Source organism: Ranitomeya imitator, chromosome 1, assembly GCF_032444005.1.
Source record: "Ranitomeya imitator isolate aRanImi1 chromosome 1, aRanImi1.pri, whole genome shotgun sequence".
NCBI classification, from domain to species: domain Eukaryota; kingdom Metazoa; phylum Chordata; class Amphibia; order Anura; family Dendrobatidae; genus Ranitomeya; species Ranitomeya imitator.
Genome location: NC_091282.1, coordinates 249,764,363 through 249,782,020, shown reverse-complemented (window position 1 = coordinate 249,782,020; position 17,658 = coordinate 249,764,363). Strand labels below are relative to the sequence as shown.

Here is a 17,658-nt window from a genome sequence, read left to right as displayed (position 1 = left end):
GTTGCTGGCTTGTCATTTCTAAGTAGAGTCAGGAATGGAGCACACAAGCACGGTGCATTGAAAAGCATATTGCAAGGTGATATGCTCAGTACGAGCGGCCTTATGTCAGAATTGAGAACTGATGCATGCTCAACAGAGCAGGGAATAGTCCAGCCCCTAACATGGACGTCATGGATGATGCTTCGTTTCAAGTTGGGGACAGAGCCTGCGGCTGTAACTGCAGCCTCTGCCCCCTGAATATATCCCAGTTAGTATCGCAGCATGCACTGGGGCTTCTCAAACAAGTATCATGAAAACAGAAGTAGCTTAAAAAAAAAAAAATAGATGATAGGTAATAGTAGAGTTTTAAAGTATTAGAAAAACAATTAGATTATTACAATAGACATTTCCGATTAAAATCCATATTCGTTTTGGACCACCCCTTAAAGGAAATTCCATAAAGAACTGTCAGAGTGCCACCAAATCTAGGTACTGCTATATGTTCTTATACTAGTGGTTTAGTTTGAATAGACATGACATCTGCTTGCCTTAGGACAAATGTCTCAGTCTCCGCTATGCTTACCTAGAAGGAAAAAAAAAAAAGTAAGCCAAAGCACACCAGCTCAGTCTCAGGACCCTTCATTTTCGCTTGGTGCATGGGGCTTTGGCGCGCTTTCAGGTTCGCATTCACTTAGTGCATGGGGGTTTTGGAGCGCTTTCAGGTACACAAACCAAACATGTAAAAATAAAAGATGTGAGCAAACACTTGGGGTATGTGCACAGGTTGCGGATTTGGCCCTGCGGATCCGCAGCAGTTTTCCATGTGTTGTACAGTGCCATGCAAGCCTATGGAAACCCAAATCCACAGTGCACATGCTGCAGAAAATACAGCGCGGAAACCCTGTGGTTTATTTTCAGCAGCATGTCAATTCTTTGTGCAGATTCCGCAGCGTTTTACACCCGCTCCATAATTGGAATCCGCAGGTGTGAAAACACATGTGAAATCCGCACAAAAACTGCGGTAGATCCGAAGGTAAAACGTAGAGCGTTTTACCTGCGGATTTTTCAGAATCTGCGTGGAAAAATCCGCACACGAATCCGCAACGTGTGTACATACCCTCAATGCCCAAGAAGCACTATGTGTTATAGCTATATTATACACATATACAAGGAAAATTAGCAACACAGTCCTATTGTGGGTATAAGACTTTCACCTAAACCTCAGTTTGTAATAATTGTAAATGTTACTGAGTGTAAGCTTGTGAGCAGGGCCCTCACTCCTCCTGTAACTGTGTGTTATTTGTACTGTACATGTTCTCACTTAATTGTAAGGTGCTGCGGAATATGTTAGTACTGTATAAATAAAACTACTTAGTATTAGTTTGCCCATAACCATCTCCTCGCTTTTTTCCTACCCTCAGGTAAAAGTGGCAAACCCGGAAGGTGTTCTTGAAGCGGCTCGAACAATATTTCTTGAAAAAGAAAAATGACAACAGCTTTACTAATGCCTTTACTTGGGAAATGCCATTTTAAAATTATGTGCCATGTATAAATTATTGTATTAATCAAATTGTCATATCTAGGTTAAAAGTTTGACATTGTGTTCTGAGGGGGGGAAGTATCAGCATTTCACAACAAGTGTCAGCTAGACATCAATATTTCCAGTCTATTAGGAAGAAAAAAAAAAGTGAAAATTTCTTAAATAGACGTAAGTATATAACCTTCATATGAATATAAAAAAGTGACAGGAATCACGATCCCACAATTACCTGAAGATAATGTTTACCATGACATCACCCAAACCTTGACCATGTATAAAGGTGAACCTACATTTGTACATTAAGGAACAGCAATATGCATTTTGACATTGTTCTGTTGCACGTGTGCATAGTAGTAAATGAACATCTTTACACTGACATATCTTCATTTATAGAAGCCCTCCCCCTCAAATCAAACTTTTTATCCTCTTAAAGGGAACCTGTCACCCCATTTTTTCAGTAGGAGATAAAAATACCGTTAAATAGGGCCTGAGCTGTGCTTTACAATAGGGTATTTTTTGTCCCTATGCTGCCGAAATACCTTACAAAAGTGGCCTTTTTCGCCTGTCAATCAGGCTGGTCAGGTCGGATGGGCGTGGTCACAGCGCTGTTTCTCCCCCACATCTTGCTTATGTTCCCGTTGGTGGCGTAGTGCTTCTCGCATGCGCAAGTGCCAAATGCACTGCACAGCTGTAGAAAAAGAGCGCGCTCACCGCTATTCAGCGGTTTCTCGGTGGGCGCGGCCATCTTCCTGAGGCCGCGCGTGTGCAGATGGAGTCTCCTGCTTCCCGGGGCTTCAGGAAAATGGCCGCAGGATGCTGCGCGTGCGCAGATGGACATCGCGGCTGCCATTTTCCTGAAGCTGAGTTCGAATCTCGGCTTCAGGAAAATGGCCGCCGCGATGTCCATCTGCGCACGCGCAGCATCCTGCGGCCATTTTTCTGAAGCCCCGGGAAGCAGGAGACTCCATCTGCACATGCGCGGCCTCAGGAAGATGGCCGCGCCCACCGAGAAACCGCTGATTAGCGGCGAGCGCGCTCTTTTTCTACAGCTGCGCAGTGCATTCGGCACTTGCGCATGCGAGAAGCACTACGCCACCAACGGGAACATAAGCAAGCTGTGGGGGAGAAACAGCACTGTGACCACGCCCATCCGACCTGACCAGCCTGATTGACAGGCGAAAAAGGCCACTTTTGTAAGGTATTTCGGCAGCATAGGTAGGGAATCAGGGGACAAAAAATACCCTATTGTAAAGCACAGCTCAGGCCCTATTTAACGGTATTTTTATCTCCTACTGAAAAAACGGGGTGACAGGTTCCCTTTAATATTGCAATCACATTATACAGCACTGTGTACTTACAACTGCTCATTTTGCCTTTCTACCCAGTTAATTCTTCTGTGTTCTTTGCTCTAAGTAGAAACAGGAAGTCTCTTGGCCCTGCATTTATCATTCCCCTTCAACTCCTGACCCAGCTGCTCCTCCTCCCCCTGCCAGGGACTTTTGCAGTGAGTCCTGATTCACAAGGGGAAATTTTACCTCCTGTTTCTATATAGCAGGGGTGGGGAACCTCAGGCCCCAGGGACATTTACGGCTCTCGATGACCTTTTATCAGGCCCCCAAGCAGATTCTTAGGGACCGCATTCTTGGGCAGGGAGCTGTATTTCGATTACAACCAGCTCATTCATTTCTTCTTGCTCTGTTAGCACACACAGGCAGTGTTCACTACTGAACACTGGAGGGCATGCAATGAAAGATTACGTCCTGAAAGCAGTACCAGAGTCAGGATGTACTTTGTGGGCGGAGTTTGTACGGCCCCCGAAGGATGGTATAAATATCCAAATGGCCCTTGGCAGGAAAAAAAAAAATCCCCTCCCCTGCTATATAGAGCTTAGAAGGATTCAGCTAGTCAGTTTTTAATCACTTGATGTCAGAGACCTAATGGGAAAGAGAAGAACTAGCTGGGTAGAAAGGCAAAATGAGCAATTGTAAATACACATATAATATGATCACTGCCCTATATTAAGGGAATAAAAACTGATGAGAGTGCTTCCTTAATCACGGTCAATAAAAATTCTGCCTTGACTTCATACATTAAGAAACAATTGCACAAACCTGTAGACTGATGTACCGTAATCAGAATGTACAGTATTCTTCAAAAAAAAAAAAAAAAAGGAGAACCTCATGTCATGCATGCAATTTATAACATCGGAAGAAATGCAGAGATTGTATCTCCAGCAGCCCCAGAAACTGATTTAGTGTCCACAGGAAGGCAGATGCATGTCGAAAGAAGTCTGTCTCCCATGGCCATCGATGGAAGATTACTAAAAGAAGCTGCTGCTACTATACAGAGCAGAAAACAACATCTTGATGCTTCTTCATGGTACCCTTCTTCGAATTAGTAACTTGCAAAACCAAAAAACATACGGAGCGCGTGCACAGTTCACCCAGCCTCACTTTTATTTAAAGGCTTTGAAGTATAATCTTTAGTCAGTAAAATTACATTCTGCAGTTTTATTTCTTACAGTGCTTTTCACAAACTCAGCATCATCGTGTGCTCATTTCATATATATACTGTTACAAACAAGAGTTACAAATAATACACTGTGCATGAAAACAGAAGGCGATAGACCAATGTGTGGAGAGGGCGGACAGAGCCATGTTCCCTTTTCTTAAAGTTTCTTCAGCAGTTCACAACTACAAAAGACTCATTGCAACATACTTAACATTTTCTTAAATTTTGTATTCTTGCAGTTCACATTAAGATTCTTTAAACCGTATATATTAAAAAAATATATTTCTTTTCTAAAAGGAAAACTATAGCCAAAACACATTTCCCTACCATTATGTAAAGGCTTGTGAATTGTTAATTTACATATATGAATAGAGGTAAAACATATTTTATGTATTTTAGGCAATTTTTTTATGGTTGAAAAATAACTATTTAGGGCCCAATATTTATATAATCAAGTCCCTTAAATTATGGTAAAGGACGCTAGGCAGTCTATAGGCCTTTGAAATTCTCAAGAAAGGCCTTCTACTAGAAGGAAAATGTACATAAGCATATCATTTAAGATAAATATCTTAAAGACATATGCGATTTAAGGTGGTCATGCACATATGACTAAGGTTCGCTGAAGTTCTGAATTTGGACTACCATGTAAAGTGTGTTTGGTAGATCTGAGCAATTATATATGCAGGGCCCTGGTCCAGCGGCCATATCTGTAGTCAGTGGCCCTGAGACCATAGCCCTGTTAACCTAATGCTACATTTATCCCTGGCACAACTTCATCAGAAGAGGCAAAGGGGATGTCGACAGGTAGGTGGTGGTCCACTGGGCCCTGGTCCCGCAGCCACTGACCTGTTTGCTGGACCAGGTCACTAGAGGGATGGGCATGTTGAATTTCAGTATCTGATTCTTTGTTCTCCTTAGAGAAAAGCTGCTGACAAGATATATTCAGCAGCAACATACTTCTCACATTCAGAACACATGCACACTTCGCCAAATTGAACATGGATGCGTATGAGAATTATGTAGGACCAGCTCCACGCCACTTTCACATCATACTATTTGTGTAAAATCCAATATATGAGAAGAGAAACGAAGTTAGAATAGATTTGGAACCATTTCGTAGTCTGGACCCACGTCTAGATTTTGCTTACAAATACTGACCTTAGTACAGCCATGTGAAACTGGTCTTAAGGAATGTGCACAGGACATCTTTAAGATGCTGGCAGAGCCATTGAGGTTCTTAGGCCGGCGTCACACTCAGCGTATGAAAATACGGTCTGTTTTTTACGTCCGTAATACGCACAAATGTCCCCAAAATCGTGATCCGTATGTCATCCGTAGGCAGGGTGCGGCAGCGTATTTTGCGCATGTCATCCTCCGTATGTAATCCGTATGGCATCCGTACTGCGAGATTTTCTCGCAGGCTTGCAAAATGGACATGCAATGGATCCATGGGCTCAAATATTCGTTAAACCACACACAAAATATATACACATACATATATGCATACATATATATTCCATACAGCGCTAGATAGCTGAAAAGCCGGTAATTCAATTGCCGGATTTTCCCATCTCCTTCCCAAACCCGACATGATATGAGACATGGTTTACATACAGTAAACCATCTCATATCCCTTCTTTTATTACATATTCCTCTTTAGTAATGTAAGAAGTGTCTTGGTGTAAAATTTGGTGGCTCTAGCTATTAAATTAAAGGGTTAATTCGCGGAAAAAATTGGTGTGGGCTCCCGCGCAATTTTCTCCGCCAGAGTGGGAAAGCCAGTGACAGAGGGCAGATATTAATAGCCTGGAGAGGGACCATGGTTATTGCCCCCTATTGGATTAATAATGGATGTGTCATAATTGACGCCTCTCCATTATTAATCTGGCTTAATGTCACCTTACAATCAGGGCCGTATTTAGAGTTTCTGCTGCCCTAGGCACTTTTAGTGCTGCCTCCCCCTTTGGTGAGTATGACACTATCGGCAGTGACTTTGGCAAAAATCGCTGATGTGAAAGTCGCCTTTTGCAGCAGATCCGACAGTTTTTCCGCATCTGCCGCGTAATGGATCACTTAGGGCAACACTGCGTTCGGCCTCATTCATTCCCTATGGGACTTACAGACATGTGCGGCTCTTGCGGTTTTGCCGCCATCCGGCAAATGCGGTACTTGCAGCAATGAGAAAAAACACTACTAGCAGTGTTTTATGTATCATCGTAAGTGCAAAACCGCAATTGCCGCACATGTTCGCAAGTAGCCATCATTACCTGTCCCTGCACCTTGCTAGCTCATCCCTATCCAACCCTCCCTGACCTAAAACTACACTATAAAGCTTCAGAAAAGCAATTTATTAACTGCCATATTCCTATGATAATGAGGGCTCTAGGCTACGGCGTAGACTGGGACGGGCAGTCTCCGGGTCTCCATCCTCTCTGTGCACACCCTCAGTCCCTGCCTCACTGCCTGTGCACAGACCTCCCTCCACCGCACCCGGTAATCACCGCTCGCAGTAGCATACCAGCAGAGGTGTATCTAGGGTTTCTGGCACCCGGGGAAAGAATTCATTTTGGTGCCCCCCCTCCGCCAAGGACATATGTGATTTGCACACTCAGTCATGTGCCCACGAGCTCCTCTCCCTAATGCTCTCAATGTTCAGTGAAAAACTAAGAGAAGCAGAAGAGAAGCTCGATGTCACAGGACCATAAGAGTATGTGTCCACGTTCAGGATTGCATCAGGATTTGGTCAGGATTTTTCATCAGTATTTGTAGCCAAAACCAGGAGTGGAACAATTAGAGGAAAACTATAATAGAACCATATGCTCCACTTCTGTATTTATCACCCACTCCTGGTTTTGGCTACAAATACTGATGTAAAATACTGACCAAATCCTGATGCAATCCTGAACGTGGACACACACCCTAAGTCTGAAAAATCGCATATGAGTGACGTGTCCATGTGACGACTACTGGAACTTGCAGAGCTGAATCCTGACATCGCAGCTTCTGAATTCTCACAACGCATGCACTGCACTTTTAGGATTCTCCCTTGCCGGTGGACGGTCATGTCAGCACAAGTATGTGATTTGTAGACTTCTGACTAGATGTGCCCGGCCTCGCTCAGTTCATTTTCATTGACGGAGGTCACGCATGTCTAGTCAGCACGTGATCGCATTAATGTAAATCCCCAGCATGAGAGAATCCTGACAGCGTGCAGTGTGCACTGTGAGAATTCAGAAGTCTGCAGTCACAAAGAATGACTGCAGACTCATCACAAGCCTGGACATCCCCTTTAAAAGGGACTCTGTCACCTGAATTTGGAGGGAACAATTTTCAGCCATAGGGGCGGGGCTTTCGGGTGTTTGATTCACCCTTTCCTTACCCGCTGGCTGCAATATTGGATTGAAGCTCATTCTCTGTCCTCCATAGTACACGCCTGCGCAAGGCAAGATTGCAGATTGTGCAGGTACAGTATGTACTACGGAGGACAGAGAATGAGCTTCAATCCAATATTGCAGCCAGCATGCAGCCAGCGGGTATGGAAAGGGTGAATCAAACACCCGAAAACCCCACCCCTATGGCTGAAAATTGTTCCCTCCAAATTCAGGTGACAGTGTCCCTTTAAATCTCCTAACATATATAAAAACATGAGAGTTAGCATCACAAATAACATTTACATCCAGGTACCTGATAGATGACGTCGCCTCTGGAGCCGTTCTCCTTTTCTTCATCTTGTCCAGACCCCATGATGAGTTTTCTCATCCACAGCCGTCTCTGCAGACTTCCATCTTCGCCGCTCTTTTGCAGAAAGTCTCCACATGACGCCCTTAAAGATACAAGTGTCATTATAATGCTCCCAAATAAAAAATTGCCCCTCACTATATTGTCTGCACAAAGTATGACCCCCACACTGTCCCTCTTATGGTACATGCTCTTCACACTGTCCTCTCCTTTCTATACCAGTCCCCTCTTCACACTGTCCTCTCACACTGTGTCCCCCTTATAGGGCCCAGTATTTATACTCCATATTTATACTCCATCCTCCCACACTGCGTTCATGCCTCCCCCATCCTCCCACCCTGCGTTCATGGCTCCCCCATCCTTCTCCCCTGCAAGCATGGCTCCCCCATCCTCCCACTCTGCGTTCATGGCTCCCCATCCTTCTCCCCTGCGTTCATGGCTCCCCCATCCTTCTCCCCTGCGTTCATGGCTCCCCCATCCTCCCACTCTGCGTTCATGGCTCCCCCATCCTCCCACTCTGCGTTCATGGCTCCCCCATCCTCCCACTCTGCGTTCATGGCTCCCCATCCTTCTCCCCTGCGTTCATGGCTCCCCATCCTTCTCCCCTGTATGCACGGCTCCCCATCCTTCTCCCCTGTATGCACGGCTCCCCATCCTTCTCCCCTGTATGCACGGCTCCCCATCCTTCTCCCCTGTGTGCACGGCTCCCCATCCTTCTCCCCTGTGTGCACGGCTCCCCATCCTTCTCCCCTGTGTACACGGCTCCCCATCCTTCTCCCCTGTGTGCACGGCTCCCCATCCTTCTCCCCTGTGTGCACGGCTCCCCAACCTTCTCCCCTGTGTGCACGGCTCCCCATCCTTCTCCCCTGTGTACATGGCTCCCCATCCTTCTCCCCTGTGTGCACGGCTCCCCATCCTTCTCCCCTGTATGCACGACTCCCCATCCTCCCCTGTATGCACGGCTCCCCATCCTTCTCCCCTGTATGCACGGCTCCCCATCCTTCTCCCCTGTGTGCACGGCTCCCCATCATTCTCCCCTGTATGCACGACTCCCCATCCTTCTCCCCTGTATGCACGGGGACGGAAACTTGACCCCGGAGTTTTATAAAATAAAAAAAAAAAAAAAAAAGGAAAAAACCTAGCTCAAGGGCGCCCCCCCGCATCCCGCCGCCCTAGGCACGTGCCCTCAAGTGCCTAGTGGCAAATACGGCCCTGCTTACAATAGCAAGGTGACATTAACCCATCATTACCCCATATCCCACCGCTACACGGGAATGGGAAGAGAGTGGCCAAGTGCCAGAATAGGCGCATCTTCCAGATGTGCCTTTTCTGGTGTGACTGGGGGCAGATGTTTTTAGCCGGGGGGGGGCAATAACCATGGACCCTCTCCAGGTTATTAATATCTGCCCTCAGTAACTGGCTTTCCCACTCTGGTGGAGAAAATTGCGCGGGAGCCCACACCAATTTTTTCCGCGAATTAACCCTTTAATTTAATAGCTAGAGCCACCAAATTTTACACCAAGACAGTCCTTACATTACTAAAGAGGAATATGTAATAAAAGAAGGGATATGAGATGGTTTACTGTATGTAAACCATGTCTCATATCATGTCGGGTTTGGGAAGGAGATAGCAAAAGCTGGCATTTGAATTACCGACTTTTCAGCTATCTAGCGCTGCATGGAATATGAAATATTAATATATATATATATATATATATATATATATATATATATATATATATATATATATATATATATATATATATATACACACACACACGTATATACTATGTGTATACATTTATCTTAGCTATTCTATCAGTGTGATTTTACTGTACACCGCACTGAATTGTCGGCTTTTCTATAGAACACCGCTGTGTATTTCTCGCAAGTCACACTGTTGGTCCGTGTGTAATCCATATTTTTCTCGCCCCCATAGACTTTCATTGGCGATTTTTTTTGCGCAATATGCTGACAAACGCAGCATGCTGCGATTTTCTACGGCCGTAGACCACCGTATAATACGGATCAGTAAAATACGGCAGATAGGAGCTGGGCCATAGAGAATCATTGTACCGTGTGCAATCCATATTTTCTGCACCTCTCATACGTCCGTAAAACTCGCTAGTGTGACGCCGGCCTTAGGTGAAACGACTTCAGGAAAAAGCAGACAGTCTTCCTTTAAGTGACATTGCTCCTGTTTTTTATGCCGACAGTCTTTTTAACAATAAAGAGGGTGGCTTCAAATGGAAGCCGCCCAAAGAATAAATATGTTGCTTCTTGTAACGGTTTAATGGTTTCCAGACTGTTCACAGCCATGTGGTTTTTAAGTTGCTCTGCAATTAAGTTCATTTTTTTGCTGTGGTTTTGCAGCACTTTTTCAGGCAGATTACAGACAGAACCCATTTGAAAAAGAAGTCATGTGCACATACCCTCAGGATATGACCTACTTAATGGGGGGCTTAAATCGTCCTATCCAATCTCTTTCGTTTATCCCCATTGGCTTAATTAAATACACTACTACCAAGCTTGCGGCAAATATTAACATGCAGTTTAGTCCAGGTTTCTTTAGTGCAGCATAATATACTGAAGTAGTATACTTATGTTATTCCATTAAAAGTGTACAAACCAGCACCGTTGTGCTAAAGACGCTTTCACTCAACAATATTTTGTGTTGGTATTCACGAGGTTAAGCAAGAAGTTGGCAAAATATGATTAAAGTGTTTCAAATCGTAAACACATCCAACTCCTTAATTTCCATGACACAGACTCCACAGCCCTGACTAGGCATACTTGAGTAACGAGCACTTGCGCTCATCACTAGTGCAGACCCATTATTCTTTTATTGCTTAATTAAGTAGCGCTAAAAACATACTCCATATAGTTCATTAACTTGTCTTACAACGGAAGAAGCCCATAGAGAGGCCATTGCATACAGCAGAGGACACTGTTCACTGGTAGCGAGAACAGCTTTTATCTCTTGCAGTATGTAATACTTTTCGGTACACCAATGTATAGTGGGAACTTTAGGTTTACAATGTATGTAGCCCTTTACACACTGCATAGTCTTACTTCAGGGGAAGTTTTTCCTCTTTCTCAATCCTATGGCCAATATACTACAAGTGTGCTATAAAAGAAACCCCAGTGAAGATAATGGACAAATTTGTGCTATAGTCTCCCTTTATAAGCCATAAATATATTGATTTTAGATTGAAAAAAAAATATATTTCTATAATTACAAACTACTTAATTGTTGCCGTTCAAGAAACCTGAAGAAAATAACTTGAAGAGAGGCTGCACCTGTAACTTTTGTCTTTACAGGCCATAAACATTTGCCCAACACCCTGACCCTCATTATTGCAGCTGGCGGCTCCTACATAGGACGGATTATACTAATGTGTAGAATTCTTGCAGTTCATATTTGTGCACAATGTAACAGATCAGACACCTATACTGCATCTCTGCTGATGCTTTGGAGGCACTTCGACAACATGATAAACATATGCAAAAGATTATAAATGTGCGAAAAATATTAACTATTAAGAGTCTCTGCATATATACATAAACATTATGTTAAATATTCAAAGCAATCCAGTGGCTCACACAAATGATTATTGTGGCATGCATTACAAAAGCTTTCTGCCAGCTTCCCTGCATGCAGCTGAACACTTCCAGTGACACTGACAAGCAAAGCAGTCAAACACACATATTGCTCACCCAGCCAAGGGAGTAAGGCTACTTTCACACTAGCGTTAACTGCAATCCGTCACAATGCGTCGTTTTGCAGAAAAAACGCATCCTGCAAAAGTGCTTGCAGGATGCGTTTTTTCCCCATAGACTTGTATTGACGACGCATTGCGACGGATTGCCACACGTCGCATCCGTCGTGCGACGGATGCGTCGTGCTTCTGCGGACCGTCGGGAGCAAAAAACGCTACATGTAACGTTTTTTGCTCCTGACGGACCGCTTTTTCCGACCGCGCATGCGCAGCCGGAACTCCACCCCCACCTCCCCGCACCTTACAATGGGGCAGCGGATGCGCCGGAGACATGCATCCGCTGCCTCCATTGTGCAATGCGTTAAACGCTAGCGTCGGAATCTCTCCCCTACGCATTGCGACGGGGTGATTCCGACACTAGTGTGAAAGTAGCCTAAGTCAGCTGGTTTCATCAAAATAAATCACATACATGGGAAAAATCCAAGCAAGCATGCTGCAGTGTAAAGTAACGGGGAAAAGTAATTTCTTCCAAACTGCTTAAAAGGTCTAATCTGGGACTGGTCCACACCTTATCATATCCAATTAAAATGAACATTAAAAATGGAGATTTCCAAGATGTTGGAAGTGGAAAGTAGGCAATACAAAAAGCCTACAAAAATCCACATTCTGCCCTGAGAGAGCTAGAATCTTAGGCAAACTGAGAATGCATAGATATTTACCTCTCCCCTCTTTCACACTGGAAGATGGTCAGAAAGAACCGTAGAAGCTCTAGATTTGATTTCTGCCTCAAAGTGCATTCCTAGTATTAAAGAATTAGCCCTTCCTGAGCTCCAACTCAGCCCACTTCTCACTTATGTATTCAACACACAAGATTGAAGCGATTAACCCTTTGTTGCTGAACGCTTATGGGTAATGACCAGGGGATTGGACAGAGTCCCCTCTGTGGTCTAATTTGTCCTGAAGGTGAGCCAGTGCGTCAAGTTCATGCAACTCCTGGAACTGTCGATCTGTTTTGTGGCCGACAAGTGACCTGTAGAAGTGAACCGCAAACACTATGAATATTAATCCAAATGGCACCATTATACACGTTGAAGCTATTGCAGCTTCTTTTCCAGGACTGAGGGACGAGTCATTGACTGCTAGCTTGGGATTGTTCACTGGGAGAAACTTCACCCAGCAGAGGAGGACAACCTCAGCAAGGAAGAGAAGAGTTCCAATGACCGTGGAGAAGGCCCATGCGAGCTCAATGTGACGGTGCATCCTTTCGTGGGGAGATTCCTTCACAGAGTTGAGATTGTGGACGTTGCTCACAGCTTCTATGTTCGGTAGGATGCAGGTGCTGATCATAAGTGCAAATAAGTGTACAGCAACCAACACAGTAGTACAGGCACTGAAAGCAATAAGGAGGCCGGCTGGATAGTCGTGGTTTGCATCTAGCTGGACTTCAACCATGGCAACCTACAAAAAAAAAAAAAAAAAAAAAAAAAAAAAAAAGGGAACAAAGTTACTTCTTGCAAACCAGAAAAAAAGCTCTGCAGAGTAAGACCAGTGGGCAATAGGCAATTTCCTGTGCAGTAACGAGAAAGTCCAAATGTGCCAGTAAATAATCAGAGGATTGTGGACCACATAACATACAATACATATTTCTAATCCATATTGTTTATAGTAAGGTTAACAAAAGAATCACAAGTTCATCTAGTTCAATCTGATATGCAGAAAATACAGAGGATGAACAAACAAACTGATGAGGCATTGCCAATTTTCCTTACATTTGTGGTAAAAAAAAAAAATAACTCCAAATATGGCCCCAACAACAAATCCGAGGATCAATTACCCATGTCTGAAAACACAGTATAATGAAAAAGGATTTACTCTTATTTAAAGGGGCTTAGAAGCAGCGGAGCACCTGTGTAGCACTCACTGTCAACCTCACATACACAGGGGGACACACCTGGACAGAGACCACCTGTTTCTTTCCTATCACCACCCCTATTTATGAAAGTTCCCTACAAGATGTATAACAATGTAGGTTTATCATTACAACATATCCACAAGTTTAATGCTACCAACGAAAAAGACTTTGAATTAGTAACAAACACCCACATGGTAGGAAACATTTAAAGCCAATATTTTACACCTCCAGGACCAGACCTGACTGGTCCCAAGACAGGCCATGACCGCATTCATTCACTGGGATAAACCAGCTGGGATCAACATCATGTGTTAAAGGGAACTTGTCAGCAGCATTGTGCACAGTAAACTACACACAGTGTCAGGTCGGCGCCTTTATACTGAATAAAATGATACCTGGTTGATGAAGCCAGTCTTGTGGTTGTTTTTTTTAATCTTTGCTTTCAGTTTTCTGTTAAGATGTGCTCGTGTCCCAAGCCCAGGTGGGGGGGGGGGGTGGGTGGGAGTCTTCATGTGGTGCTCTGATTAGGTTTTCATAATGCAGACTGCTGACAGGTCACTGATCCCTCGGCGATCTCCGAGAGCTGCTACTGCGCAGGTGCCATCTCGGAGAAAGACATTTTTTTTCTTCTCCAGCAAGAGGACACAGCTGGCGCCTGCACAATAGTAGCTATCAGATCTAGTGATGGCCGACTGTGCTCGTTAGTCGAGCATGCTCGAGTTTCAACCAAGTATTGACGATGCTCGGATCCCTGCCTTGCATGTTTCATGGCTGTAATACCGCGAATAAACATGGCTACAGTTTAACCGTGTATGGCAGGCAATACCTGCTTCTTTCTTTAAGCCACGCAACATGCAGGGCATGGACCTGAGCATTGCATCTGAGCACTGGCAGTACTTAGTTGAGACTTGAGCATGCTCGGAAATCTCAAGTGACGAGCTCACTCGCTCATCACTAATCGGATCTCTAGACACGCCGCTAGCTGCTACTGTGCAGGCGCCATTTGAATTTTTTTTTTTTAACACTTGCTCAATATCAAGAATACTTATTGACTGGACACTAAACATGCGTTTGTTTATGCCACGGCTGGCACCTGCCTGCTTAAGGTTTTTTTTCCCTTCACCATGTACAGAAGTTCATCATATAAACTAGGGGGGCAGGTCAGTGAGGGATCAGTCTCCTGTCAGCAGGCTGCATTATGAATAGCTAATCAGAGCACCTCATGTTGACCCCCCCACAGGCCGCCCCGGGGGACGAGCATATCATTAACTCAGAACTGAAAATAAATATTAAAAACAACCACAAGATGAATTTCATGAACCTACGTATCATTTTAATCAGTATAACAGCACCGACCTGACAGTGTCTTTAGGTTACTGTGCACAATCCTGCTGACAGGTTCACTTTACAATTACAATGCTTACAACTACAATATTAACGCAAGATCTTAGAAACATGCCATACCCATACAATAACATTGTCTGATGTTAGCACGATAGGCCGACTGTCTAATGTGTTAGGGGGCCACCCGACTCTCTCCTGACAGATGATGTTGAGGGATACACGGATCCAACAGGTCAGATATCAAATTGCCGATCCTTTTGTGCTCAATGAAATAAGCTGCCACCTCCTTGTAGAAAACACACAGAGGAATGCTCAGCAGAACGGGCGTTCCTATGTATGGTGGAATCGGGACAGATAGAGCTCAGCAAAACCATTGCTACACCAACAGCCATCTATACGGCTTTAGTTTCCAGGTGATACCAAGGTCAATATTCTAGGTGTAATTATCAGTAGCATGAAAAAATAAGTTTGACTTCCTAATTTTTGACTTCAGGAAGAAAGATCAAAGTCTGTTACAGTCATCCGTCTCTCAATACAGCCTCCAGTGACCCAAAAGGGGTGATTAGGGAACTCTTCCATGTTATCAGCCTTCTCACCAATAAGAAAAGGCATTTGGTGCATGAAGGTGCTCAAGAGTGCAGGGTAGCATTGTTACAATGTGCCAGGTCTGTACTTTTACACTTCACTGAATAGAGGATTATTCCCATAAAACCTACATTTTATTATTGTAATGATAAAAAGGACTCTAAATTACATCAAATTCCACAAAGTTTAATTCACATCCTGATCTGCCACAGCGACCATCGCCCAGAACATCTTCAGAGGGGGCAGCGATGAAAGAAACTAGTAGTAACTGTAACATCCTGTTTCAGGAAGGGCGATGGACGCTGAGGGGAGTGAGTGCAGCCCCTCTTGTCAAACAAAACACACAGTACAAAAAAAAACAAAACACACATTTAGAGATTAGGTAGATAGGAAAAAATATAGGTGTGTTGTAAAAAAGGAAATTACAGAAGTGCTTAAAAAGTGTTAGCATAGATATTTAGAAAATATGTTTAAGATGCCGGACCAGCGCTTTAATGATGAAATGATGTAAACTGGATGCCAGCTGTAATGCGGTGTTGCGATGATACAAGGAGACAGCACAAGATAAATAGTTCATAAATTCTTATTATGCAAAGTGAAGCAGTAGTAAAGATGACATCAGTTATGAAATATGGTGGATGTCAGCTACAATGTTGCATTAATAATTATTTTATATAGCACCAACATATTCCGCAGCACTTTGCAATTAAGCTGGGACATATACAGACAAATTGAATACAAGTGTAGAGAGTTTAAACAGTTACGGTACATTAGGAGCGAGGGCCCGGCTCACAATCTACCAGGAAATAAGGGGGACACAATAGGTGAAAATTATTACAATACAATGATACATAGAGGCAATACTAAATGAACACAGTGAGAATGTTGTGTTATTAAATTAGTACATTGGAACCTTTTTTGGGTTTTGAGAATGTATACTATGAAGATAAATGACACTAAATGGGAAAGTGGTTATTATCTATACTGGTGTTACCATGTATCCATCGGCACTGGGAGAATATGGTGTTGGGTTTATTACACCAATCATTAAAAAGGCAATTTGAACTTAGCAGTAGGGCACACACTCAGGGCCTGTGCACACATTGTGTCTTCGCACTAGCATTTCAGTGCTTTTTTTTTTTTTGTCTGTAAAGATGCTACGATTTGCAGTACCAGAAAAATAAATGAGATTACTCAAGTCTCATGCTGCTTTTTGCGTTGCATATTTGAAACATCAATTAATTCTTAAAAATCTGCAGCGTCACAATTCTTTTAAGCATTTTTCCCCAAATAAATGCATAGAAAACAAATTAAAAGTTATTTCTGGCAAGAGATGCGTTTTTAGCACAGAACTATCCTTTGCAAATACTTGTGCATAGACTCTTATGTTAATCAATAGTGTAATTAGCTAGAGGGATTGGCTATAAGCAATACAATGATAGGTAACCGAAAATATTAAAAAAAACAAAAACATTTTTACCACTAAAATATTTTTTAGCCCCAAATTTTACATTTTCATAAGGGTAACAGGAGAAATTGCACTATACAATTTGTTGTGCAATGTCTCCATAGTACACCGATACCCCATATGTGGGGTGGGGGGACTACCTCAGACATGTTCTACTCGCCCCTCCCCCTTCCCAGTTTTTGGTTTATTTTCCTTTTGAATCAATGTAATTATACCTGGAATAGATACTTTGCTACCCACCATCTCATAACAACACAGCACGCATATGATAGCAGGCTTGGTTTAATTCTTGTCAGTAATACATGTTTTCAGGTAATGTTTACACTGATGTATGTATGTAAAAAAAAATTAAAAAATTCTCTTTAACCCCTTCATGACCCAGCCTATTTTGACCTTAAAGACCTTGCCGTTTTTTGTAATTCTGACCAGTGTCCCTTTATGAGGTAATAACTCAGGAACGCTTCAACGGATCCTAGCGGTTCTGAGATTGTTTTTTCGTGACATATTGGGCTTAATGTTAGTGGTAAATTTAGGTCAATAAATTCTGCGTTTATTTGTGATAAAAACGGAAATTTGGCGAAAATTTTGAAAATTTCGCAATTTTCACATTTTGAATTTTTATTCTGTTAAACCAGAGAGATATGTGACACAAAATAGTCAATAAATAACATTTCCCACATGTTTACTTTACATCAGCACAATTTTGGAAACAAAATTTTTTTTTGTTAGGAAGTTATAAGGGTTAAAATTTGACCAGCGATTTGTCATTTTTACAACGAAATTTACAAAACCATTTTTTTAGGGACCACCTCACATTTGAAGTCAGTTTGAGGGGTCTATATGGCTGAAAATACCCAAAAGT

General features: G+C 43.2%; 2 protein-coding genes and 1 long non-coding RNA gene across 3 annotated transcripts in view; 1 reads left to right on the top strand and 2 right to left on the bottom strand.

The window, feature by feature from the left end:
* MORN3 (MORN repeat containing 3) overlaps positions 1–1,969 on the top strand; it is a 60,389-nt gene extending 58,420 nt beyond the window's left edge. The window contains exon 6 of the mRNA XM_069745402.1: positions 1,401–1,969. Coding sequence (XP_069601503.1) covers positions 1,401–1,469 — 69 coding nt within the window. The 3' untranslated portion in view covers positions 1,470–1,969. The remainder of the gene's footprint in view (positions 1–1,400) is intronic.
* Positions 1,970–3,952: 1,983 nt separating this feature from the next.
* LOC138667149 (uncharacterized) overlaps positions 3,953–17,658 on the bottom strand; it is a 93,927-nt gene continuing 80,221 nt past the window's right edge. The window contains exon 2 of the long non-coding RNA XR_011318618.1: positions 3,953–5,929. This is a non-coding gene — a long non-coding RNA (uncharacterized lncRNA). The remainder of the gene's footprint in view (positions 5,930–17,658) is intronic.
* The window catches only part of LOC138667129 (calcium release-activated calcium channel protein 1-like), a 32,177-nt gene continuing 25,171 nt past the window's right edge, over positions 10,653–17,658 (bottom strand). Inside the window, exon 2 of the mRNA XM_069755442.1 lies at positions 10,653–12,945. Within this exon, the coding sequence (XP_069611543.1) occupies positions 12,391–12,945 (555 nt within the window). The 3' untranslated portion in view covers positions 10,653–12,390. The remainder of the gene's footprint in view (positions 12,946–17,658) is intronic.